Here is a 26,838-nt window from a genome sequence, read left to right as displayed (position 1 = left end):
TGGAAACTCAGTTCCCATTAAATTTCCCTTCAAGCCTCCAGTTTGCACTGACACACACCACTTCTGCTAAAAGCTTTCGGATAGTCTGATAAAAAGCATAGAGTGTTATTTGACTTGTAGAGCGGAGGATTTGGGGTGACATAATCAGTGCCCATTTCTGACTCCGGGCACGATGCTGAACGACTCACCAGCTCCCTACTTCTGAGTATGAACAGCCATTTACTGTTAGGAAAACTACTACAATCTGAGGCTTCGTTAAATGTTTGCAAACAGTTTTAGAATAGGTACAAACCTGCATAAATGCCAGGGTTGGTTTTATATAAGCACTGGTTAAGCAGCGGCCCTGGAGACACCTCCTAAAGGCACCACACTGGAAGGGAACACCAGTATCAGCCAGCAGTGGAGAAATATCGGATGGGAAGAAAACATCCCTCACAATCCTTTTCAGGAGTAGAATTATGGAGGTGAGATTAACTTTGACAGCTTCAATACACGTTCCTACAGACCGGTAGGAAGTCTGGTGCACGTTAGGAACGCCAAGGAAGGACAACAACCTCAGCAGAGCCATCGATTACTGCTGAATTATGAGCCCTCAGCATGACAAAGCCGTGAAAAGCAGGAGATATTTCTAGAGAAAGGCATTTCTAGAAAGATAACGTCACTGCATAATGTACGGTTACCATCCCAGATAAAACTCAGCACAAAGCATCACTGATCAAGAAAGATCGCACAAGGACAAAAGCAGCCGACTGGGATAAGCGCAGATGAATCGGGGACTGTATCTCCCAAGCAGAACTGAAGAGACAGCTCAGTTTAGCAAGGGCAGAGTGGCTCCAGTCTCTCATAAACTCCCCAAAGTCAAAATTTCTGCTGAAATTTGGCAGTGATGTTTCTCAAGAACAAATAGACATTTACTGCTCATGAGTAAATTCAAACTGGAAGCCGGGAGGGATGGGGAGGAAATAAAATAACCAAGATCTGAAGAGCAATGTTCTAGGCTTATCTACTATTACGTGCAGAAAGAGCAAAATAGGAACTGATGAACCTGTGCCACGTTGGGTGTTTGACAGTATGGGGCCAGTAACTTCCATCCAGTGTGACCAAGTCCAAGAGCAGGTCCTCACACCTCCAGTGCCACGGCACGGTGACCAGATGTTCTTGGAGAGGAGTGTGACACTTCCTAAAATGAACAAATGGCTCTTATTTTGTATAAATGTTTCCTTTCCACAACAGACTGTAGTATTTAATTCACCCTGAAGATCATCATCTTATTCCCCCATTAACCTAAGCCTTCCAAATTAAACTGAATTTTCTGACACATTGATACACTCGTCATTGGTTTGACCTGCAGCAATGCAATCCAGGCTACGGCTGGAATCACTGTTTACTAGGAAAAAAAATACATATATGTTATGATGTATGAATTTCTGATTTGGTAAAATACTTATACTCTGTTTAATACATCCCTCTCTGTTTTTTAGTGCAATAACATACCCGGCATCCGCAATGCTCAAGACAGTACTCATATTTTCTACCGTCTTTGATACAGAAAGTTCATTTGTATCCTTCTACAGGTAAGATAGCTCCAGAGGAGTTTAAGGACCCAAGAAAGAGATGGGCATACGGCTCACGGCACTGAGACAGCTCAGGACCAGCAACAACAGGACGTGGTGTCCAGCGCCCAGGGATTCACGGCTCCGTGAGGATGTGGGTCACGCCGGAAGGGACATTGGTGTCCTGCAGGAGCCCGGAGGCGATGAGAAGCAGCGATGCAACCGAGCATCACCACAGGCAGCCAAAAGGGACCTCCCCTGAGACCGCAAATCGCAGGCAAGAGCCATCTATTCATCTTCCATGTCTCTGACAAGAACGGATGGCTTGCTTGTAAAGCCTTTAAAATGCAATGAGTCACTTCTCAAAAGAGGTCACTGCAATTTTGCTGAAGTATTTAATAAAGGGAAAACCCTGGAATAACAAAAAATATTAATTCCTTTAATCATACTGTATCTGATCCTTCCAATAATTGCATTTGAGGTCCTTGACAGTACAAATAGGTAATTCTCACATGCAGAGCAGAGGAAATAGGACTAACAAGACATCCTCCTGCTAAAAAAAGCTCCCCTAGTCTAAAGTTTATTTTGCAGACCAGAAAAGGGTTTGATTGTTACCCAGCAACAAAGGATCCCCAACTCTTGCAGAACTGTCTGTACATTCCTTCTAAAACTGGCAACATCTCGAACCACAAAGCTGAAATATCTCAGGTATGGGTTCTATGTGACCTCCAGAACAAGAGATTGGATCAGCCAGATCAGCAGGGAGACCACGACAGCAACTTCTGCACCACCCACCACCCTGCCGAACACCGCACCAAGGCCCTGCCCGGGTGTTTGGTACCACTGCAGCACTGGGGATCACCAAAGGATCAACTGCTCTCTGCCCTCAGTATCACAGCACACACTTGAACCGCTCCCATTGTACCTCTCCCGTTATTAAGCTTCTTGTTGGTGAAAACCGACCCAGGCCCTCCCAAATCCCATGGGAACAGGTCACCTTCGGTCATCCCCAGAGAGGAACCCTGGATTAGCCAGAACGTTATATTTGTCTTCAGCTCATCAGATGAGGGTCGTCATTTTACCTGGGTCAGCTCAGCGATGCCGTCCTGACCGCTCCTTGTGTATGAAACCAGCAGACGAGCTCTAAACTGCCAGAGGTATTAATTTCAAATCAATAGCAAATACAAAAATATCAATAGGCTTTTAAGAGTGAAACATTAATTACTTTTCAAAAGGCGTAGTACACAAATTCGCTGATGCCTTTACAAATAGAAATAAGCCAAGAACATGATTTCATAACATTTATAAATTACTAAGTTAATTAACAGGGAATCTTCAGAGAGATGATGAAGGAAATCTCGAAGAACCTTGTCTGACACTATTTGAAATTCTCAAAGGAAGGAAGGGACTACTTAAAAAAAGATTAATTACAAGTTTTTTTGCTTTACCTCGATATAATTGCTGTTTACATATTTAAGCCAGTTTTGACCTTCAAAATTCTGGCAAAGAACGATTTTCATTAAGCTATCTCGGTGGAAGAAGTTGGCAGCTCCTCATCTCATCTCTGACGTTCACTGAGAATATTAATTATTTAGCAGGCATGGTCAAAAAAATACATGTAAGTTCTAGCCAAAGCACCTTTAATGTATCAAAGTAGACACAACAAGAGTTGATGTATAGCAAGATCTTCTCCTGCCAGGCCTGATTTCTTTATGGGGTTTGGTTGGGGGCTCCAGAATGAAATAATTCCACAGAAGATGCTTGGGTAACAGCACAACGATAGCAGCTCTTCACCATCCTTTGGCATTTGATAGGCATCTCCGACCAAGAAAACTCCATAACTATCTTGAAGCTGGTACAAAGTCAAAGAAGAAAGAGTATAGAGATAAACAATCTTAAGAACAATATCTTCATGACAAAGCTGTACTTAATAATACAGTAAAAAAGGAGTTACATTGGGACATCAGTTGGTCAACAATCAATCAAATATCAGATTTTCCTCCAGAGGCAAATAAAGTTTGCCTGACAAAATGAAATTGAGACTATTGTATATGATGTTCTAACACAAAGTGGCGTGTCCTAAAACATAGGATTGCATCACATTAACTAATAGAGTAATTAAGAGAACATCAAGAACTCCTCAAGGCTAAAATGAATCTGGGCAGACGTAATGGAAAAATATTACAAAAATGATTCACGAATGTGTGGTAGCGGAAGACTGAAGTCACCCCGTCTATCAGGATGTTCTCGAGGTGGAGAAATACTGAGCTAAGAGAATATTAAGAAACACAAATCAAGGACCAAGAGTTAGAAGTTAAGATGGGAAAATTCACAGCGAAATAAGGCACAAGCTGAGCAGTGGGGGTAGCTACCCACTGGAACAAACTACTAAAGGAAAGGATGGATTTAACACTGATGTCTTTTCAAGATCGCTTGTTTTTCTAAGCAGCTGTGGTCCAGCCAAGGCTCCTCTTCAAAGGAGCAACCAAGAGAAGCCTTCTGATGTGCTTTGCACCATCTCATTGCACGGCCCACCAGCAGACGCGCCACGGTCTGCAGTCCTTCCACTCATCTTGGGCACGGACCTCCACAGCTGGGAACGTCCTTCTCAACAACTGTACTTAGATCACAGAAGTTTGAAGCAGAGCTCAAAAGGTGGCTGTTTTTATAGAGTAAATGGAAAAAGGAACGCAACTTGAAGTAATAAATCAGGGTAACCTGTCCCAACGCTTTCCATTGCTCATTCAGTGGAAACGACAATCTACACTTCAGCACCATAATTATGTGGGCAACTTCCAGGCCACAGAGCTTCTGAAAAAGCAAGGGATCCTGTTTGAAGAAATAAACACTTTCAAGAGGCGCTGCTGAAAGATCTGCTTATTCCATCTTACAACTTTGAGACCTTCATATAAGAGCAGCTCCTGGGGCAGGAGGAATCCTGAAACGCTCCCGTCTCCCTCCCCATAAGGGACGCACAGGAGACCGCATCCCACTCACAGGAGGAACAGAAACGAGAAGGGAAGACCAGGAAAACAGGCTGGGCTGCCCAACATCAGGGAAATTCTCAATTTGTGGCATGGCAGGGTCAGATTTATACAGAATAACAGAACATCACGTCTGTAAACACAGCTGTGTAAGTGCACAAGACAGAGGTCCCTGGCTGCAGAAGAAAACACTAAGCATTCTACTTGTTGAAGGTTAAATTCTTGGCACGTAAGGTTGATTGGACTTCAATAAAACTTACTTATCGCAGACTGAAACCTTAAATGCCATTCAAACTGCTCCAGATTTTGCTCTTTGGCTACCGACTTCATGTAAATTGCACATATTAATTCTCTGTGGGAAGGTGAGAAGGCCTATGCGGCCCCTCCACAACCTGTCCCCAGGCTCTGTGCCACCAGACACAGGCTCCTTCTCCACATTTGGCCGCTGCTGAGTGGGTCTCAGTCACTTTTTAAGTTTGCTGAAGCCAGAGTGGAAGTTGCATGTGTTTAGCAACGTGGCAATGAACAACTGAGTTGCCTTTAGGGAACTATACCTAGAGAAAATCCACCCTTGTGGGTTGTCTGTCCTATCTGAACAAGAGTGGTTCCTCACATGTTGCTCTAAAGCAGAACCGATGCTACACGATCACATTCACCCCGCTTAGCCCCAAACTCCACATCCTCAGTTCCTCATTCCCGTCAGGATGCACAGTGAAATGCAGAACTTACAGCACATTTGTCCTGGAAAGGTGGAAGTGTCCGTGCAACCACAAAGAAACCTGCAAGTGTCAAAGCATTTCAACATGCAAGAAAAAAGACATGGAAATAGAAGGTTAATTTGGGAGACGGGTGCTTTGCTACATCCTCATCCAATCCTGCTGGTTTTGAGAGTTATTCTTCAAAGGCAACTCTGTAAATCCTGCAGAGGACAGAAAGGGAAGACCACGGTGATTTGGCTCACCGTGCAAAATGTCCAAAAGGACTATTTTCAAGTATCAGTGGACTGAAACCCAACTGAAACATGAAGAATCAAACTGCTATTCTGCTAGTACAAGAAAAATGGAAAACACATCAAAGTACAGGTTGTTTTTCTTAAAAAAACTGAAACTACAATTTAATAAATAGTACATAAATATTTGGGAAGGCTTTAGGGATGAATCTGAGTATGAAAGAAAGAGTATGAAAGCCTCCCATGCAAGCTGTTCCATTCGCCTGAGCCTCGTGTGGCAGGGGCTGGTGGCAGCGTGCCCGGCTCTATGGACACGCGTCCCGTCCACCCGCACATCCAGCAGGCTGAGAACCCAGCGCTGCCCACATCTACATCTTTCTCCACATCCTACACCCTTCTCCACCCCAAGAAGCACAAGGGCTCATGCAAAGCAGAAAGGACAGGCAAGCACCAACAAGTGTAATTTCTTCTCTTACATTTCCAAGGACTTCCAGCAATTGTTACACCACAATAAAAGCCAAGCCGCCCCAGCTTCCCCTCTCTTGGGCGTTCAGCAAATTTCCTGTGACTCCTTAACTTCGAATCACTAAAATGTAATATTAAAGTAGTTAGCCCGATTCACTAAACACATATATTAAAAGATAATTTAGTTCCTTTCAGTTTTTATTATCAATAAAGAAGAAACATGAAGTTGCTATTCTCCAAAATGTGGCGAAAATAACTTCCTTAGGAGGAAAAGGTTTTCTAGTCAGAAGGCAGCAAGGAAAATAATCCTGGGGGTTCAGCTTCTTCCCCCCATTCTGATACAGACATAATGCAGCTTTGTCTATATGGCTGAGGATTCTTCCTCTCTATGGGGACACCAATGAAGTCACAACCACAGGACGGTGACGCCACGCAGGACTGGACGAGCAGGTACCTGACGCATGGAATGGGAGTTACTGTTCAAACATAAACCGCAGAAATAACTGCAGAAGTAAAGCAAATGAACGGCCAGGTAAATGAATTCCTTTTCGAAGCGCTGTTCCTCTTCTCCGAGTCCAAACGATTCTCCTTTCCTATTCAGGAAACCTGAGGGGATGAAAAAGTGTCCAAGATGGTGAAATTAAACATTAGCTCCTGAGCACGAAACATGCAATGGTTGCACTTCATAACATTTCTATTGCCTCGGCGTTGTATGAATCACCTCACCGTTCCACACTGTTACGATGAGAAAAATGTCACAAATAAACCTAAGCAACTGATGCTCCGACTTCACCAACCCGAGACCAAAGGCACGCGCAGAACGACAAGTGTTTTCAAGAATACTGAGAAAACTACCACCTCATTCAGAAGCATGAATCTCATCTCGGTATCTTTCTGAAGAGACTCCATTCTCACAGCAGAAGATGGGATGTTGCAATAACCCTCAGCATGGCTCCACGTGGCGCAGCCCATTTCCCCTTCCAAATCCAGCCAGGTTTGGGTTCCCCAAGAGGTACGAATACGAATGCAGGTAACGCAGTGAGGCCACGGCTAATGCACAATGCTCCCGGTTCAGAACACTCTCACCCCTTTGAGGTTCTGCATCAAGACAGTATTAACAATGACCCACACTTAGCGTTGTTTTTTAAGGTCTACAAATTCTGGAAGTGCAAAGCTGAGTTCTCTTTACACTCGTGCTAAATCCAAAACCATTTATTGTTACTTAAAACTTCCAAGAGGACAATAATCGCGGCTTAAGACAACAAGGCAGCACCATAGAGATCGATCAGATCCAGCACCACAGGCCAGCGAGCTCGCCAGGGAGACCGAGCCTTGGCAGTCGCGCTCAGCAGCCAACCCAACGCCAGCTTAAACTCCTACTGCTTCCAGTTCAACTTCGACAGGACTAAGGGTGTATTTCAGTCCGGCTGTGTTCAAAACAGCAGCAACAACCACCACCAAAACCCCACTCCCATCTCTATAAAGCATCACTGCATCCAAACCTCTAACAGCAGAACCTGAAGTTTTTTCGCTAACAAATACTAACTTTCTTGTTTCAGTTGAGTAGCGAGGCATCGACCAAAGTATTAAATCTCTAGTACGATTATTTCCTTTTATATAATAGCTCGTTCCCCATAAAGCTCTTTTTGTTAACTCTGATGTTGCCTCTCTGCAAGTGTGACAGAGGCACTTTGACATGGATCAGGTCACAAATATCACAAATCACAGCAGCAATGTGTAGCAACAAAGGATCGGATTATTCGTATAACATTAATACCACCTTCTTTGATTAAAAAAAAAGAAGTAAACGGGGTGCATTGATCTCTCAGGACAAGAAGTCAGTTCCTCTGAAATCAGTGTTTTTCTGATCCTTACAAATCTAGGTTTGCACTATGAAGTAACGGCACAGCGCAAACCTGAGAATGATGAACGAGGGGCATTGCAGGGCCTAATAAAACCTCCTTCTTTTAATGTCCAAATTCTCTGCTGTTCCACATGATGTAGAGGCACCAGGTCGAGCTGGAGCAGGGAAAAGGAGGCACTATTTGCACATAGCCTGTGGTAGATTCATGGCGGATGCGTTATGAACAAAGCAAAATTATGCACAGGCAGGCACAATTATGGAAGAATTAATGTATGAACAAGAACGGCATTGGCCATAAACGCAGTATAACATAGTGAAACGCAATTCACAGTTAATTTATACATGGGTATTTCTATGCAGAAAAGCACAGCCCATTAGAGTCCGTGTATTTCCTTGGGTAATGCCGGAACACACAACAACCGCAGCCCATTGTCCTGCGTGAAACCGGCTCAGCGGAAGGGCGCGTGTGGTCTTTATACGGGGTCACGGGAGCGAAAAGACACGGGTGATGACCCAACAGAAGTGCAAAGGTGTTATTTGTACACACCTGTCACCGATCACAGAGCCCTCTGCACATTGCCTTACAACTCCAGCACACTAAACCGCCTCATTATTAGCAAAACCCTATTTCCAGAAATCCAAAGATCTAGTTCGCGCTGTAACACATTAAAGAGGTATTTTACCCTTTATATATTCTATTCCTGTAACTCAACAACGCTTCGGGTGGTGCTCACCTGAAATGCCAGTTGCCCTGTCCACAGGACACAGAATTAGCCCCTGCAGCACCACACACTGTAGGGAACAAACCCTTTTTGTGTTACCCAAATAGTCCTGTTCAACCCCACTGGACACACCGGCTGGACCTGGGCCCATGGAACCTCCAGCAAGACGGGAACAAGCGATTCCCAGACACCTTCCCAAAGAGAACATGGGAATTCTTCTGCAATTGCAGCAGTAACATCAGAAGGGACAAACCTGGCAAGAAAGATGATGCTCGTCTGTGCAAAGACTTGGAATCCCAGATTTTTGGGTCCTACCTCAAATTAAATTCTAATCTGCTTTGCCCAGGTTCCACAAAACGCCGTCTCAAACAGGCTTATCCACTAAGGAATGCAGCACGATCGTCTCATTAAAGAATCTGCTACAACAAAACCACATTAGTACCAAAGCCATAAAAGACCAAGGAAATGATGCACATTTTCCCCTAAACTAGTGGATTGTCCTATTATTACTCTAAAAAAAGTGCATTCACAACTCTGCTTGAAAAGTAGGAACTTGCTCTTTAAGTGTTTCTTCAATGTTATCTCTATTTTGTTCTTTAATTAATAAAAAGATACATGCACTGCCATTATAAACACTCATTTGCTGTTTAGCATCCCAACTCTGGAAGCAGGGACATTTACGCAGTTCATTAAACACGCCCTAAGAACACACTGAGATTAACGGGAGGCAAGCGAGGCTGTTGAAAGCGATTTCAGAAGATGCACAAGCCCCTGTCCAAAGTCACTGCTCCTCTTCCCATCCATCGCTGTCAAGGTTTCCTGCTCCGTCCTGTCGGTACCGGCCCCTCCACAACGAACCTGGGGAAGCAGGGAGATCCCCGGTGCCGGGTTAAGGGAAGGGAGAGCCGGGACAGGCCAGAGCAAGCGGGCGTACCTGCTGTGCAGCACAGAATATTCAGATTGCACTTTAGAAAGCATAAAACAAATACTTAGGCCCTGAATTAAGACACCGTTTAAGCACATCCAGTGTATGGGAAGAGATGACGTGTTCTCCTCCATCTCTTCCAAAACTGGCACTGCAGTTCTATGAGTGCGACTCCTCCTCTCCCCGCCCCTTCCTTCCATCCACCCCTTTAACAACTCTTTGCATTGCTCCTTTCCATATTATCTATGCATACGGGACATGGAAATAGGTTTAACGTCGGGTACAGCAGCGCTACAGGAATGGGATATGGAACTGTAAGGCTTTCAAACTTACAGGACGCAGAATTGCAGGGGGTTATAGAAAAGAAACAAACGCTGACGCTCGGGAACGGACGACCCGACGGGCAGAAAAGCACCCACACGTGCGGAAAATAAACGGAGGGTTAACTAAGCTCACTACCACAACAAACCCGCAACATGAATCAGTCCAGGCCCTCAGGTGTCTCTAACAACCTTATCCTCAAAATCCTTCATGAAACAAGACGTGAGGTTCTGTTCTTTCACTTCTAGACAACGAGGTATCATTCAAACCCACAACCAATTATTCCATACAACCTTCCCTTGCAAATCTAACTTCAATGTAGAAAACTACTTTTAATTTAAATTTTTGCTAAAAGTGTCCACTGTTAAATTAAATTACGGACTGAGAGGAAATGGTACCAAATTTTCTATTATACCTGATCTTGCCATTGTGTGGCAATCCTTAAATAGTTTGAGGCTGTAAATACACTAAAAACACAGCATTTAATGAGCAGTAACAATCACATACTGAAGAGCTTCGTGCCATAACCAGATATCTGACAAGTGCCTTTGCTGCCTGAAAAATAAATGCTCTTAGATTTTGTTTTAATAAATTATCATGATTTTACAACTTAGAGCTTTGGGTTCTTTGTTTGTGTTTTTCAAACCGTGGTGGCAATGGCCATCTATCTACAGGAAAATAAGTGAAAAAGAAGCGTTCGTTATGCGTTTGTGACCAAATATATTGTTAGAGACCAAAACAAGGATTTATAAAAACAAATGATGAAAATTTCAGTCCAGAAAAAACACTTTGTAAAATACAGTAGAACTATTTCCAATAGCAAAGTGAATTTTGTACAGTTCTTCCTTCTAAGCAGACGTTTAGTGCAGCCCCGATCCACTGGCTCCAGGAAAGCAAAATGTAGGCAAACCGGGTTGGTGTTTGCAGAATGACAACCTATATACACAATTCATCAGAAAACCCTCTGAAAACGCACGGTTTCATGGTGGCTGTACTTACAATAGATCTTACATCGGTTAAAAGCGGGTTACACCATCAAAAGGCTTTTGACAGAGCCGCTCAAGAAATGAATTCATGATAGGATATGAACGCGTGGAGTCAGCTTCTTCCATCAGCAGAGAACGCCACGCAAATCAAAAACCAACACTTAAGTAAAACACTAAGACTTTATTAAAAATCCAAAATTTATTGCAAATTGTACTTTGCGCTTTCCCTCCTTTCTTCATTTTTACAGGATTTGTTGATATCCATGATTTTTTCACAGATGTACTTGTTGACTTTGGAGAGTCTCTGTGCAATTTCGGTTTCGTCCACAGTTTCTTGTGCTATTCTATCATACAAACATTCTGGGGAGAGAGAAAAGAAAAAGGAGAGAGCCATTAGGATATTTTTAGACAACACAGCCCCACGTTGGGCTGACTACTCAAGACACAGCACTGAGTAAGCGTTGTGTATATTTGCTGCAAGACAACAGACGCTTGCATTGATTCCCTGGCTATCTTGTTAAAGACAAGAGTTTCCATCAGCCTAAACCTCTGGCTGTGACTATAGGTTAATAGGCCTTCTATACTGGCCAAGTCCAAGCTTCTACAGTGCCAGCCCTGCCTGCCTAACCCTTGTATTTGCTCAAATCTCCACGGCAGGTTCAGAACCTTCTCCCAGGTGATGGGTCTCACTACAACTGTTGTCATCTACAGTTTCCTGCGAGTCACTCCACCCTCACACCTCCCAAACAGCGCGGAAATGCCAACGGTCAGGGAGAGAAGCGGGAACCGGTAGGAGAAGACATTAACTGATCCATTTGATTCTTCAATCTGTAGAACATACATTAATGTCTGCATCTTTACCGCCCGCCCTGTCCCTGGGCGTATTTCTCTTTTACGAGTAGGTTATTCAGAGTGAGAATGATCTTCTCTCAACATGTGCACGATGCACTTTGTGAACCTCAGCGGATACAAAAAGCAACCGTAATAATTGCAAAAGCAATGAGGGCAATGGAAGTCCAAATGGTTCTGCTCCAGAGTTGGTAGCTCTGTGCCAGAGGTGACTGCAATCAGAGGTGCAACCCACCAGAACATAATCCGTGTGTTTTGTTGTGTGGGCTTCCCAGATTGATTAAACAAACTGTTCTGCTTTGCCTAGTAATCTACTCCAGTAGCCGTTTATTGCTTCATATACAGAAAGCTATAGAGATTATCACTTAATTAACAGGCTTATAACAGTTATAATGCGTCATATTAAAAATTATGATAATTAAGTACTATGCATGCTTTGTAGTTCATTTTGAAACCTCTCAAAAGTTTTATAACAGGTTATTCTGCATTAACAAGGTTTATAACAGTGCTCATGCATCCTACTTTTTCTCATTTCTTTACTACATACTACACAGTACAGATTTTTAAAAATATATCAGACACTTCAACTAATGCTGTTGTCCAAAAGTCTATTTGAAATGAGTTAGCCTGGATCCACAGAACGATAAAAACATCTCAAACAATGTCATCTTTATCTTCTAAGATCTACTGAATAGAAGGTAAATAAAATTAACCAGCAGGGAACCCGATCGCTGAGATGCTGCTCATCAGTAAGCTATGGTTTGAATACAACACCTAAGAAGGGGCCATCACTGAGGAAAGCCAGCGTGTTGTGTTTGCAGGACACAAACCGGTGCTACACCGACCTCAGGAATGCTCCTGGGTTGCACCAGATACACCTGGTAAGGTGAACTTCCCAAAAAAGACAGGCTATGTTAAGATTTGGCCACAATGTCAAGCGAAGAACCACTTGACAGAGCTCATTCAGCAGCTGCGTGACCCAGACAGATCCAAAGTCATCACGGTTTTTCCTCCTCCTTCCATTCCTACGAGGGGCTGCAGAAGCAGGAGTTCAGCAGTCACATAAGGATGCTGGCTCAGGACTAAAAAGAGTGATTTGGGCTTTCTGCTTCTTCATCTTTTGGATTTGGAGGAGCATACAGACACCCCTTCATGTTTCTGACCTCAAAGACTACCAAGGAGCTCTACTTCTACCTGTGATGCTTGATCCAAGGCACTGACCACGTTAACTCTTAACTTCCTTGCATTTCACCATTTGTCCACTTGCTACTCATTTTTTTGCTTCCTTTTCTTCTCCGTAATGTACTAATTTATCTGATTGCTCCTAGCTTTCCAGGGAACACTGCTGGCATGATGTAGCAAGACCTACTAACACTGATGCAAATGCAAAGGACAAAACAATGTGGAAAATCATGGTTATGCGCTACCCAGTACCGTTGATAAAGGAAATCTGCTGCCACCTAAAACACTGGCCAGGCAGTTTAAGTGGTTCAAGAGGAGATTGGACAGTTTCGAATCTAACAAAAAAAAGAGCCAAAGACAAGGTGAAATGGAGACTGGAATGAGGAATATGGAAAACCAGGGTGTGGAATGGCAGAATTCAAATGAGAGTTGAGGCTGGAAGCAAAATATGACAGAAAACCCAGAAACGAGGGAAGAGCGGAATTGCTGGAGAGGGTAAGGTACCGAAGAGAGGAAAGGGAAGGGCCCCATCTCTCACCATGTACCTGTCGGGAGATGCTCCCAAACTTGCTGCAAAGAAACCAGGGGGAGTTAGAAATAAGCCATTTAACAGACTGGCCCTGACCGAAGTAGAAGAGGAGATTCCCAGGTAAGGGGCCTTGCCAGCAGTGCTGGCAGTAACAGCAGGGAAACCAGAAAGCTTGCTGCAATTGAAAAATAACTCCTTTTCACTGCGTGTTTGCAAGTGTGTATCTGGGTAACCGCTTATGTTTCCCATCACAGCTGACAAGGGTTAAGCCACAGCCACAAAGTGGATTCCTTATGTGGCTTCAGTACACGTGCTAGGATTGTACCAAAAGGTCCCAGGCAGAACTAGGAAATCGGTATGGAACAGTTTGCCATTCTACACATATTCTTCAAAGCAGCTTAGTAAAATAAAACTCCATGTCTTTTACTTGCTTCTTACAAACTAAGGAAGATGACAGCGCGAGGATGAGTTTCCAGCCTTCCCACACACAACACAGACACACACACACACAGAGGAATCGTATTCTTGACTTCCAAACCATGGCACTTGCAAGGCAGATCACAACAGCTCTTACAGAGTTCATAGTTAAGAGTACAGAGCAACTAACATCAGGAAATGCAGAATAACGAGGCTCAACCAAATAGGTAGATAAGATTTCTTTCAGTCCTCCTGCAGTTTAGTATGGACACAAAACCTAAACATCCCACTTCGGTATGTATTCAATGAAGAACCCACTCGGTTCTGACTTAAAAAGAAGCCTGAAATACCAAGAGAGACAGAAACAAATGCAAACCAAGCACGATGATACAAAGGGACTGAAATTGGCTATTCATGTGAAATAAAGGAGAAGGCCTTCTCTCTCTCTCCAAGTCCCACACGCATGGGCTCAGGCCTGCAGCTACCGAAAGGGCCACTGCCATTTTTCCTGCCATAGGTCAGCGATTTACGCTTCCTGTTCCGATTCCAATTCAAGAGCAACAATTCGTATTTACTAGTTACATTTTCTCTGCTTACAAGGGTAAAACTATTTTGTCGTGCCTCTGAAGGTCTGTGTATTTTTATAGCCACAGCTATAATGGTTTCTGTGCCTCATGCCAGAGCTGGTTACGTTCTGGATGGAAGAATGTGGTAAAGGTACTCTCAGGCTTGTTAAAAGGAATAGATGCATTTTAAAAGACCGCTGTGTTATAAATGAATCCCAGAACAACGTGTTGCTCTCCAGGCTCAGTGTCCTGCCCTGCAAGCGGCTTAAAGTGATGATCTTCTGGCACTTGATTCACGTCAGTGCACAAGTCTGCAGCTGCGAGGGCCTGCACTGAGCACAGCTATTGCAATGTGCTTTACTTTTCCTGGAAACATATGCGCTTCACAATGCAATAGCAATCTGAATGACAGTTTTTAATATCAGTTAATTTTATATGAGCTGAAAAGAAGCATCTTTCAACTCAGTGATTAATAGTTAAAACTCCAAAGCAGGAAGCAAAAGTTTTCAAATAACCTACCTCTGACAATGCTTAATTTGTGAGGTGAGAGAGGTGGCTTGGGAACGGCATCTTTCTTTTTTTTGGTTGCAACTCCTGTGACACTTCTGTTCTTGAGAACATCTGTTCCCCAAATCATAACCGCTAGATTTTTTGTATACTTTGAATCTCCTTGTGTTACTTGCAGCTGGTGCCATTTCTCCTCATCTACCCAAATTCCACTGCCAAGATGGACCTAGAAGGTAGTAATAATAACAACTTATCTATGGTATGTAGCACACAACAGTATCCAAGTGCTGTAGGAACATTAATATTAGGTACTATAATAACAGTAATTAGGGCTGAACAAATCCATTTTGCCTAATTCTGAAATTTTGCCAACTTTTGTGGGTCAGGGAGTTCAAGTCAACCTCTTATATAATTCCTCTCCCTTTCTGTATTCATTTCTGCTCACTCGCGACTCTTTCCCCCCACACAGCCTACCTCCTGAAACACTACGGTCAGAACAGAAATAGATGGAGGAAACAGCAAACACATCCAGTATTAGAAAGGTATGCACAGACTGATTCAGGTGTAAGATGAAACATTTGACAGCTTCCTTTGCTGAAACAGGCTTTACCCCAAGCATGCTTTGGAGGGAAATACTTCCTATAGATGTATGCTGTGCCTTCTGGCGAAATGCAGCCTGATGGTTTAAAGTAACTACAAGGGGAGAAGGGACTTTGAGAGCTCCAACTTTAAGTCAAGAGTCGGGAAATTTCATAAACTCCTAGTTTTGTCTGGAAGTTTTCCTACTGCGTACAATCGATCTATCCAGGCGAACACTGTCTTGTGGTAAGGTAACGACCCATTGCTGCACCATCATGAGCTTTCCATTCCGCAGACAATGGGAAGCAGAGATATCTCATTGAAGCTGTACTGGGACATGCAGTGTGAAGCCACTGTAGTCTCCAAAAGGAAGGTGCTTGAGCCTGGTTGTGCTTCGCAGTCTTGCTCAGCACTGACCACACCGGGATGGCTCCCACAGAGAGACCTCAGACCTCTGCCCCAACCTTCCCAGCGCTCCAGACTGAAGATGAACACAGGACAAGAATCCGAGTACTGTCCCTAGGCTGGCACTACGTGGATTTGCGCTGATAGCCCCCATTACCAGGACATCATCAAGCAACAGCACTGAAAATAACTCCGCTAGCAACCAGGATGGCTCTGACACGAGTGCAACCAGTAAAGCCAACTGGAGGCCAACGCTGGCCCTGTGCAGAACCACGGGGAATGCTTTGTACCATGTGTGTCTGTGCTCCTAAGTCTGGGAGTGCAGAGCCCTGAGCTGCCCCTGCACACAGAAACCTCGTTCCCGTGGCCATGGACTCCGCTCGCCATCCGTCACAAGCCAACGCGTGACCCGGCTGTTCTAACTACTGATAAGGGCTCACTGCGCTGCCGAGGGAGACGACAGAACTTAGTGGTAGATAATTCTGTAGAAGTGCAAATATCAACTGGACTGTTGGGTTCAAAATTCAGATTTCATAAAATCTGATTGTTTCGGAACGCTACCACTGCAAAACTTATTGTCTCTTCGTGACTGAAACAAAAAAGGTCTGTGAACAAAATTCTACGGCAAAACCATATTAGAACACTCTGTTTGTCTTAACTGCTCTGTTCTCAGTTTCTCCTGGTTTTACTCCCTTCGTGTGGCATTACAGCAACATTGCCTGCTACTCATACAGATCTGAACAGTATGACAAACGTCCCATTAAATGCAATGAAAATTGGACAAAGCTACTGCAAAATATTCTATACCCATCATGTTACTGCCTGTATTCAACCAACTACCATCTTCCCTTTAAATGGAAACCCGCTTTAATTATGAATGAGGCCTATAACCTGAGGAAATGTTTTGTTACAGCAGCATCCTTCAAAAGCAATGAGTAGTTTAAAAACTTTAGTAGAAAAATACGAATGGCTTGGCTACCTTTATAAAACACAAATGAAAATCCTAACTCCCTCACAGAATAAAAGCATAAGGCGAGTTGCCTCTCCTGCAGAACTTTCTATGTTAAGGGGATTTTTAAGAAGATTTTCACAAGTCCACATGGTATTCAGCTGTTGCAATGGACAGAAACGCAACTAGTAAGAAGCACATGAACACCTTCTTCCTTCTCTGTTGTTGAGCTTCTTCATAATTGCTCTAAAAAAGCTCACACTTTTGGTGCTCTTGACATATTGTGTAAGACGACTTCAATCAGAGTTAGCAGCCTGTGCCCAAAAACAATGCTACAGTTATAATGCAGTTATTTCTGTCCTGATCTTGGAGAAGTTATCTGTAAAAATGAGTATAAGTTACTCAGAAAATAGCTAAAATTAGGAATGATGCGACATGCCAAATTTTGGATGCCTGTGTTACATCAGTTGTGCTGCATTTGATCAAAAAGTTGATTCTCCTCTGCCAAAATTCGGGTTTATGTTTGCTAAAGGTTGTTTAGTCTCTTAATCAGCTCCATTACTCATTAGCTTTGCGTTACTTGAAGTAAAACAAGTCACAGCAAATATTTTTAATATATATGTTTCAGACATTGTTTCTTCTCTGAAGATGCTTCATTTATGTAAAAAAAGGTTACTGCTGGTATGAAAGCCCTACGGTAACAGCGAGTACGTGACAGATGGCCACAGCCACAGCCACAGCAATCCTGCGTCCCTCTCCTATTTCTAGCAGTGTCGGGGCAAGGAACCGAACGAGCCCAGGTCTCAGTTTACCTCTGCAAACTGCTCGCTGCTGTTCCCCAGCGCTCCCCAGCTACGGGAGCTCCATGCGCTCCAGATTCAGAGCCCGCGTCCTTCCCTGGGAACGTCACCCACCATTTCAGCAACGGCAGCACCAGCCTTGGAGCACAACGCAACAGCAACGCTCACCACCGGAACTGTCCTAACATGTGCAATAGACCTAAAGTGGATCTCAAAAGATGAACTACTTTTATTTCCTTTTTTTTTTTACAATTTTCTTTGCTTTTCTTTAAACGAATGCCATGGGCTCTTTTCCAGTAACTCTGTTCTCCCTCTGGAGGGGAAAGATTTATCCGCTTTGAAAGAATCTTTCTCAGATCAAACCCAACGCCACAAAGGGCCAGATTTCCAAAAAGTATTTCAGCTACTCTAGTGGTGCATGTCAAGAAAGGAATAGCCAAAAAAGGCATAAATAAGGCCAACTGGAAAAACAAACCAAACCAAAACACCCTCCAACACTCTGAACACATCATTAGTTCTCAGTTCGGGCATCTGAGCTGGATGAAGCCCCAGTAAACAGCCAAACTTAAATAAAACCACAACATTACAAAAAGGAAGTTCAAAAGATACTAAAATCTGCAAAGACAGAGAAAACTTCAGCAACAGAGGCGCCAAGAAGCTGGCAGATGAAATAAAGGTGCGGGAAAAACTGCAGACAAACACTAAAGGCCGTGCCCTGTCCCATGGAGCTTAAGCAGAAAAGGAGCTGAACCAAACTCCCTCAGTAATAGATGTTAAATCTTCCAAATATCCACAAAATATACAAGCAAATGACATATGTTAAATACATTAGGCAAGAAATGCTATGTGAACCAAATACCTGCCAAACTGCCAAGGCTATGCTATTTTTCACATACATTTTGTCCTCAACAATTATGTTGAATTTGTCTTCAAGAAGGACAGAGACTTGTGCAGTCGATCTTGTAACACAAAGCTAAAACTGCAATATTTCACGCTATTCCATCAGCGATTCCATTGTAGGCCAAAGCTGAAACGGACATTTTCTCCTTAAAGGTTCTCAAATTATGGTACCAAATGCATTCGTATCTTAAGAAACAGGATCTGCACGGGCAACTCTGAAGGACATATAGTTTTGTAAAAGAAATACGATGTTCATTTAATGCTAATGGCAAAAGCAAGGCTGGGCAGATGAGCAGACAATGTGTTAAACATGCCCAAGTGTGGAAACCTCTGGGTCAGGTTGTGGCGAACTGTAGCTGGATGCTGTTCCATTGCCATTATAAAACGTCTGGAGAGCAGCGCTACGTGAGCTCAGCCCAGTGGCAACGCTCCGACCGCATTCATGGGAACCCATTTGCATTCCAGGGTCCATAGTTATCTACCGGACTCCAATCCCACCAAACCATTAAGGCTTCCCTGCAATAGGACTACAGCACATCAACACCATCAAAAACCTTCTAGGAAAAAGTATTTCTGTTAAATAGACCAATGTAACTTTACAATGTGGGTTACTGACTTTATGTGCATCACCGATTGAAGACTATTACCAATTTGCTTGTGCATGCATGTTTAATAACTACATTCCTTGCATGTTTAATAACTACATCCCTGTGCTGGGCAGCATTCGGTGCCCTCATCACTGAGGATAACTTTCTGTGCTGTTCGTATTTGTGTCATTTCACGGTTTTCCTCCGCAAACAGCACACCTTTACAAACCCTGAGGAAGTCTTTATAAGCTGCTACCATGCAAAACCCCCGGGATCAGGAAAATTCCACAAGAAAATCACCTGACGGACATATACAAATTAGTCATTCATTATTTCAAGTACCTTTCCATTCTCGAGAATGTACTTGTCCATCACTGGAACAGGGGCGGGATAGTACGTTGATGTGTTTGCTTCCTCACTGAAGGTCTTCTGTACCTCAGGTTCAGGCTCAACTGATTCTGGTTTTACCTTTTCAAGCTCAATGGCAGGTCCTAGACAGTTAAAAAAAGAGAGCTGTCTGCTATCCCACAGAACACGAGCCCCACCACCTCCTCACCCACACTCAGCACAAAACAACACATCGGTCACCTTCATTTCAGAGTCTAAACCAAAGTCCTACTTCTGAACGGCAATCATAAAAACAGGGTAAGTAACTCTGCCTTATAAACATTCAACTTTTTAAATTAAAATTAAACATTTTCATTTTATTCTTAAAGCATGTGGGTAATTACAGGTATGAGTAAGATTGCTTCAATGTACGCTATGGAAGTCATGGTGAAAGGACACTGAAATCATAAACCAACAGCAACAATAGTAATTCTTCAAATAAGAATTACTACGCAGTTGCATGGAAGCCTGCATAATTTACTGTGAAAATTACAAAAATTACACCTTTTATCAAAATTTGCAATATCTTTAGATATAACAGAGGTACATTGAAAACAGCGAGGATCTACAGAAATGCTATAAAGGAAACAGGCTGAGGCTACTTATGCTAAAGGATCATGCACAGAGAGAGTATCCGAGGTTAAAAAAACAACACAGAAATTAGAATTTTGATTGTCCAATCCATCTAACACACTGATTTTTATTTTTAATGTAATCAACAAAAATTAAGCACAGATTAAACAACAGAATACTACTAGGCATATGTTTGAGGCTTCAAAGGAGAATAATTATTTTGTCAGACATCAGCTTTTCCAGATCAAACTTAAAAAGTGTTCCTAAAAAGACAGAAGAACAAAATGAAACGATGTGTGGACTGGCTTTCATTATCCATTCACTGCAGAGGTCACACCAGAAGCCTGGGAAGAGGCTGTGGCCTCAGGGCTGTCATTGCCCCTTGGTGGCTCTGGGACCACCAGGAGCTCCAGCAGCCACTGACGTTCCATGTGGGGATGGTGCTTCGTTAACACGGCAAGGTTCGTTAACAGAGCTTAGACCCTGCACACCATGGTAATCACCACTTCCAGAGCTATAGGGATAAACTCACCCACTTGTAAGACTATATAGTACGGGGCTGGTGCTGAGTGCAGCGCAGCCCGACCTTGACACCTTCAACAAACCATTCAATAATCAGGTTCAGCATCCCTGAGCACACAGACCAAGCCCTGAATTGCTCTAACTCTGCAGGTGAAGCTGGCACCACTGATTTTAAATGGCTCCTGTATGTGGAACAAGTAAAGCTTTCATTCCTCCTCGGTGCAGTTTCATTTGGAGATTATTATGCAGCGATATTAGCGTTTCCTCCATTGTCAGCATTTGACATTTATCCTATAGCTTATGCTACACCTACACAGCCAGCTAAATGTTCTCAGCTGACTGCTACTTGGCACTCAGCACCAACTAGAAGTTGTCTCAGCAACTCAGACAATCCTATACTGTATGCCACCAACACGAGGCTCTTAAGAGCCATATGCAACGCCTGCATGGCACAAGTAATCACAAAAAATACCATAATAACCTTAATAAGCACCTCTACTATCATAAACACACGCTACGACCAAGACAAACTACACTTTCTAGATTTGAGACTGCTGCACTGATTTAGCCTGAACAAAGCCCCAGTCCTGCCCACAGCGCAGTGGGGACACCCCGGTGGGCCGGCGCGGCCACCTCGCTGCTACTGGGGACTCAACGAGTGAACGTTCAGCTCTTACTTGAAGAACACATCCCTCAGCAAAGCGCTAGTTGGAGTCCTCTTATACTCTGAAAGTCGTTTTGGGGAACGTGCCCAATTGTAACCACCTTCTTCCTAGAAGGAAACACTTCCCTCACTTTAAACACTTACACTAGTTGCTATTTAAAAGTCTTTCACTGTTTTGCTTATAGGACCATATTGACACAGCTGGGATTTGCTTTCCAGAGTCCTCCCAAGAAAAACAGCTGATTAAAGTCCACAATAACCATAGCTCGAGCAGGTCAGAAACACCATGCTTCACTGCTTGCTTCTAAATCACCATCAGAAAGCCTTTAAGATGTCTTCTTTCATACTCTGCTCCATTTTTCTCTTCCCAAACAGAAATCTGCCCCTAACTAGGCAGTCTTCACAGCTACTTCTCCAGCTACTAAAGGCTGAATTCTCAGCCTGGTATGTTGTGAATTAGACATGCACCTTGCATTATTGCCTCACTGCAAACGGGAGCTGTGTCCAGAACTAGAGTGGCGCACCACGCACCATATTCTCCAAGTTTCCTCTCTCTGTAGCTCTCATATTCTGCATCTTATTTCAAAGACGATGCGTGGGACATACAAAAATATAAGCCACTATCTAAAGGTTGCACTTCTGTAATAGTACTGATAGTACTTATGTTTCCATAAGATCTGAGATGGCAGCAACTCCAGTGGCAGGATGAAGAGGCAGAAGGCTTCCCTTCACCGCTTCTCTTCCTCAAAATTGCATCTTGGGCTATGTGCTACTCAGAAATCAGTAAATAAGCCAAAAGAAATCAACTGATAAAGCGGTCAATGTCTGTTTGCAAGCAGCAAGCTGTTTTTCCACATGGTCTATGAGAATTTGAACAAAAACAATAGGAGGCTGAGAAGCGGTAATATTACATATATATTTATATATATGGTACTTCCTGTACTCGTTCTTGATAGAAACCTTGGATCCTTGTACATCAAAAAGCCAGACAGATCTAGAAAAGCTGAACAACAGTAATTCCTTACATGTGGTAAGCCACAAACACCGTTTCATTCTTGCTATCCTGTTGTCCGTGCCAAGACACTGTAAACTGGATCACTGAAATTAAACTGGGATTAAAAATCACCAGCTGGGGGGCTGTGTGTGTTGATGAATGAATGTGAACGCATGAGGGTGAATATACTCCCTGACTTCAGAGCAACACTAATTCTCAGCAATGCAACATGAAAATGCAGCATTTATCAGGGATCGACCAACACTCAAACATCATCCCTGAGACAACTTCACTACCTCTGGCCACATACAACCATAGCAAAGTGCACCAATCTTACCCTGGAGACAACTACTTTTGAGAAAGTTATTGTAATTCTTATCTTTTGCAATCCAAGGACTATCTAAAGTTAGGCTTACAGGGATGAGTCAGTGATTTAATTCTCTAAATCACCTTCCTGTCTACTGATCAAAAGAGGGTAAATGAGTGTGTTTTCAGATGCGGCAGAACAAAGATAAACTCCAAAGGTGGAGGATTGCAGGGCGTCCTGACACCGCACTAGGAAAGGGCAAAGAGGCCCTGGCTGCGTTCCCTCTTCCCACAACAGTGGCTCAAGTCTAGGAGCAGAGATAAAGGCCTAAGTCTAAAGCAGAACACATTGACTTTCAGCTGCTCGCCCAAATCACCATATTGATGGGAAATGAGGAGACTGAACACTTGACTGGATGTTAGCTCAAGAGCCTGTTCTATATTTGATCTGCAAGTTTAAAATGGCAACAGGCACGCGTTTCCCACAGCTGCAATTCATCAGCACAAACCAGCTGTCATCTCATGCAAAGAAATCAGGAGTCTCTAAGGTGAACCAGAAATGCAATTAATTTGCATTAAGTCCAGCCTGCTAGAAGTGCAGTGTAACATAAATTACGTGTAATTTGAAACTCCGGGTTTAAGAGATTGCTGCAATAACTGAAGATGAATTCAGGATGTAATCTATTTTCTGAACCATTTTCGCAGATTATTCACATATCCAAACATACCTCATTTATAAGCTGCAAAAGCAAGGAAGACTAAAGAAGTCTTTACAACTCTATTTCTTGATTAAAAGTAGCACTTTTCTCATACTGTCATCAGACTCTCTAATTTAGGATTTGCTGAAGATGTCTCCCTTTCTAATCATTCATAAATCTTGCACTGATTTTTCTAGAATCTGGTCGATTCTGCACTGCGAACGAGGCTACAAGGAAAGACAAGAGTTAGCAGCAGTTCACACACTGAGTCCCAGCAAACACACACCCTGGGAAGGACACAGCTCAGAGGGCCAAATTCTACCTTTGTCATCCACCAAAAGTTCTATACAAGTAATAACAATGGATATTTTTGGGGAAGTTAACTACAATTTGTATTTGTCCAGGTACGCGATTAAATTAAAAGAATTTGCCTTCAATGTAATTGAGTTCAGTTGTAAAGCAGGTGCCAGACTTCTACACTGGAAATTCAAGCTCAGTATTTCTAGAAGATTCAGTATTTTTCCAAGAGGTTTTGGTTGGTCGCTTTGGGTTTGTTTGGGTTTTCTGTTTGTTTTTTCCTTGGTTTTCTTCCAAGCTTTCTTGATTCAGCCCAGGTAAGAAACGCCTCCTTGCTTAAAGTGAACAAAATGAGACAGAACTCAGGAGCTGTCTCCATTCCACTGCTGGTCTCACCACTCCAATCGCTCTCAACTCTGCCAACTCAATGGGTACTTTACGCTGCTCAGCCCCGTCCCTACCAACATCTGGCTGGAGCTCGTCCACACAAAGCCCAGCTAACTACTTGCAGATGAAGAAACATCTTTCCATCCAAGGCAAACTTTAGAAAGCTCAGTGGAACCTCCTGCCAACCACATCACGTTTCTTTTTTTTCAGGCTGCGGAAACCTCGCCTATTTAGTTTTATTAAAAAAATTAACTGGAATGTGTATAATAAGTAACGACATTTTAATGATGCACAGTGTAACAATGATGAGCATTCACAAACACGCGGTTTCAATGGTCAGATGCTACTTGGGGAAGCTGGCTCAGCTCTGGGGTGCCCCTCACCACATGCTACGGCTCAGGCACATGCGCTCTCCTTGGGTTTTGTCAACGCAACTCAAGACCCACATGCAAATCACATGCGCTCGTTCAAGACAAGGAGAGGAGCCAATTTCCACGTTACATGCAAAAAATTAAGTTTCCAGATACACAGAGGCAGACGTAAAAACCAGCATGCTAAGATCGGATGCACAGATTTGAACCAAGTTTCAGTCACCGAGCAAATCTTCAACACAGCAGTACCACATTCTAATAGCAAATAAATAGAAAATTAGTAAAATATTTGAAGGTATTTCGAGGGTACCATCTTCAATGAAAAGGATGAACTTTTTATTCGGTCTTTTTTTTTCCCATTTATTCCAACATAACGGTTAAATAATTGTTATAAACCAAAACAAAAGATCGATTGACTCAAGATGCTTAAAAGTTAAACCCAAATTACATAAACCTGCATTTTGTAACAAATGTTGATAAACGGGACACTAATATAAAGAAGTTGTTTTAATTATTCTTTAACAATGCATTCTTTTTCAAATAGCATGGCTGCTTAAAGCCACTGCTCAGAAGTTCAGGAATATACCACATTCTCGTGAGCTACGAATGGGACGAGGGGCAGAAAAGGGAAGGTAACACAGTCACATAACAATAACCAAAATCCCTAACTGAAGATCGTTTTAGCCCAAATATTAATTCCACTGCCTTTTCTTCCTTTTTTTTTTCCCTCTCAAAACTGGAACATATTGTTATATTTTGCAGATGATGCTTTATTATCTTTTTCAGCATATACTGGAAGGTCAGCGACTCTTTAAAATACAGCTGCTCCAAACGGCACTCTGCTTCAACCACCCCAGCACAGAGACCTCTGCTACCATTAAAGCAAACCCCAGACGTACATAGCATACAAATTCAACACATATTGTACAGCCAGAGCAGAAAACCCTTTAACATTCAATGTCCAGTTTAACAACCACTGCTATTCTTCAAATATGTTTCCATTACTATCGATCACACTTGCAAAATTCATTAAAACTAGTCCCATTTAAGTCCGGCACTTACCACTACCTAGTCTTAGAAGCAGTACATCCTGGAGTCTCCTGTTCAAGTCTCTGAGCTCTTTCATTTCTGACACGAGTGCCCCATACTCCTTGAGCTTCTTTGCCTGTTGCACGAGCTGTCTCCGCGTCCTCTCGAGCTCCTGCTGAATGTGTCTCATTTCTTCTTGTTGCTGTTGGTAACTCCTCAGTAATTCTTCATAAAGAATCCGAGGAACTACAGCATCGTCCATATTGTTCATGCCTTCTGAAGTCTCCATAAAAACCTCCTCGGGGCTGGAAGTACTACTGAGACTCATCCCATTCTGTTTTTCAAGGCGGGCAACAACTGCTTCAATGCTTTTGTGTGTACCTTCGCTTTGCTTCCTCCCATCTTGTCTCTGCATGTTACAATAAAAAAATTCAATCAGTTAGGGGAGTGGGAAGATGCAAGAAAAATTCAAATTCTACAGACTTGGGCACTGTCAATAGTCTCGATTCCAAAAAAAAGCAAGACAAAGTCTGCCTGCGAAAAATGTTTTGCCTAACAGATTCTTGTGGATACAGCTCATAGCCGTCGTGCACGCGTAACTCAGCTCAACGCACAGACAAACTTCCAAGGAGCTTAAAGGCCTCGCCGTCTGCATTTGTGCAACACTTGCAAGCTGAGTGCATATAGCTCACTTGATCCCGTGTAAAAAGATAATTAATTCCTCCTAAGGAAAAAAAAATTAAACATGGATCTCTCTTCCTCTGAAGTTGAGCCGTTCAGATTCCCAACAGCAATTGATTTGCTGATAAGTAAGAGAATGAGAATGAATCAACTGCGTGCTGTGTTTGTCACCTGTAACCACATCAGAGATGAAAGCGGCAAACCATACAAAGCTGTTCTGTGAGCAGAGGGTTTGTCCTTCCCACGCTTTGGGAGACAAAACCTCCTCTGACTGTTCCTCCAGCGCGTTCACCCCTCTGCCTGAGGCAAGCGGCTGGGTTCACACTGTCAGGCTGGAGACAGAAAATACATCATCCAGCCTCAACTTCCCGCACAACTGCTTCCTTCTCTATCAGTATTGCACTGCAGGGGCTTCGTCCCCTTGGAGCTGGCAGCAGCATCTGCACAAACCCTGCGAATGAAAGCACACCTCTTTCCTGGGCCTCCACAGCGCTAGGAAAATGTGACAGCTGGGGCAAAGTCACCGAGTCTGATCGGCCAAAGCTGGAAAAAAGCATTTGAACTTCCAAGCTACTGCAAGGAAAGCAAACGTAGCTCAGCAGTTAGAGACAAGAAACTGACACTATCAGCTCCCATACCACAATATCCATCAGCAAAGGGGCAGAAAATGAGGTTATTTCATGTTCTGCCTCTCCACGCATGTTCAAAAAAAAAAAAAAAGTAAAAAAAAAAGAATGCTGGCCCACCATAAAGAAATGCACTCGTATTAGGTACTCGTATCATTGCTGCAGCTGCAAAACACATGAAGCCACAGAGGAATATTTTATTCTGAAGGCTGGCAGACTTTTAAAGAAATCGTTTGATATAAAAAAAATAAATACATTTACATA

General features: G+C 43.1%; 1 protein-coding gene across 4 annotated transcripts in view; it reads right to left on the bottom strand.

Moving 5' to 3' along the window:
- Positions 1-26,838, bottom strand: part of BEND5 (BEN domain containing 5) — an 876,445-nt gene that overhangs the window by 322,725 nt on the left and 526,882 nt on the right. For 2 of the 4 annotated variants that reach the window (XM_065842088.2, XM_065842090.2), the window contains 4 exons: positions 25,301-25,676; positions 19,382-19,530; positions 14,832-15,045; positions 10,931-11,129 (listed from right to left, as the gene is read on the bottom strand). The exons of 1 other annotated variant lie outside the window; for it this stretch is intronic. In XM_065842088.2, the coding sequence (XP_065698160.1) occupies positions 10,969-11,129; positions 14,832-15,045; positions 19,382-19,530; positions 25,301-25,676 (900 nt within the window). In that variant the 3' untranslated portion in view covers positions 10,931-10,968. Of the gene's footprint in view, positions 1-10,930; positions 11,130-14,831; positions 15,046-19,381; positions 19,531-25,300; positions 25,677-26,838 lie in introns of those variants that run through there. One more of the 4 variants, XM_065842089.2, reaches the window with a different exon arrangement.

Source organism: Patagioenas fasciata, chromosome 6, assembly GCF_037038585.1.
Source record: "Patagioenas fasciata isolate bPatFas1 chromosome 6, bPatFas1.hap1, whole genome shotgun sequence".
Classification (NCBI taxonomy): Eukaryota; Metazoa; Chordata; class Aves; order Columbiformes; family Columbidae; genus Patagioenas; species Patagioenas fasciata.
The sequence above is the reverse complement of the archived record's forward strand: the minus strand, read 5'-3'. Positions and strand labels throughout refer to the sequence as shown.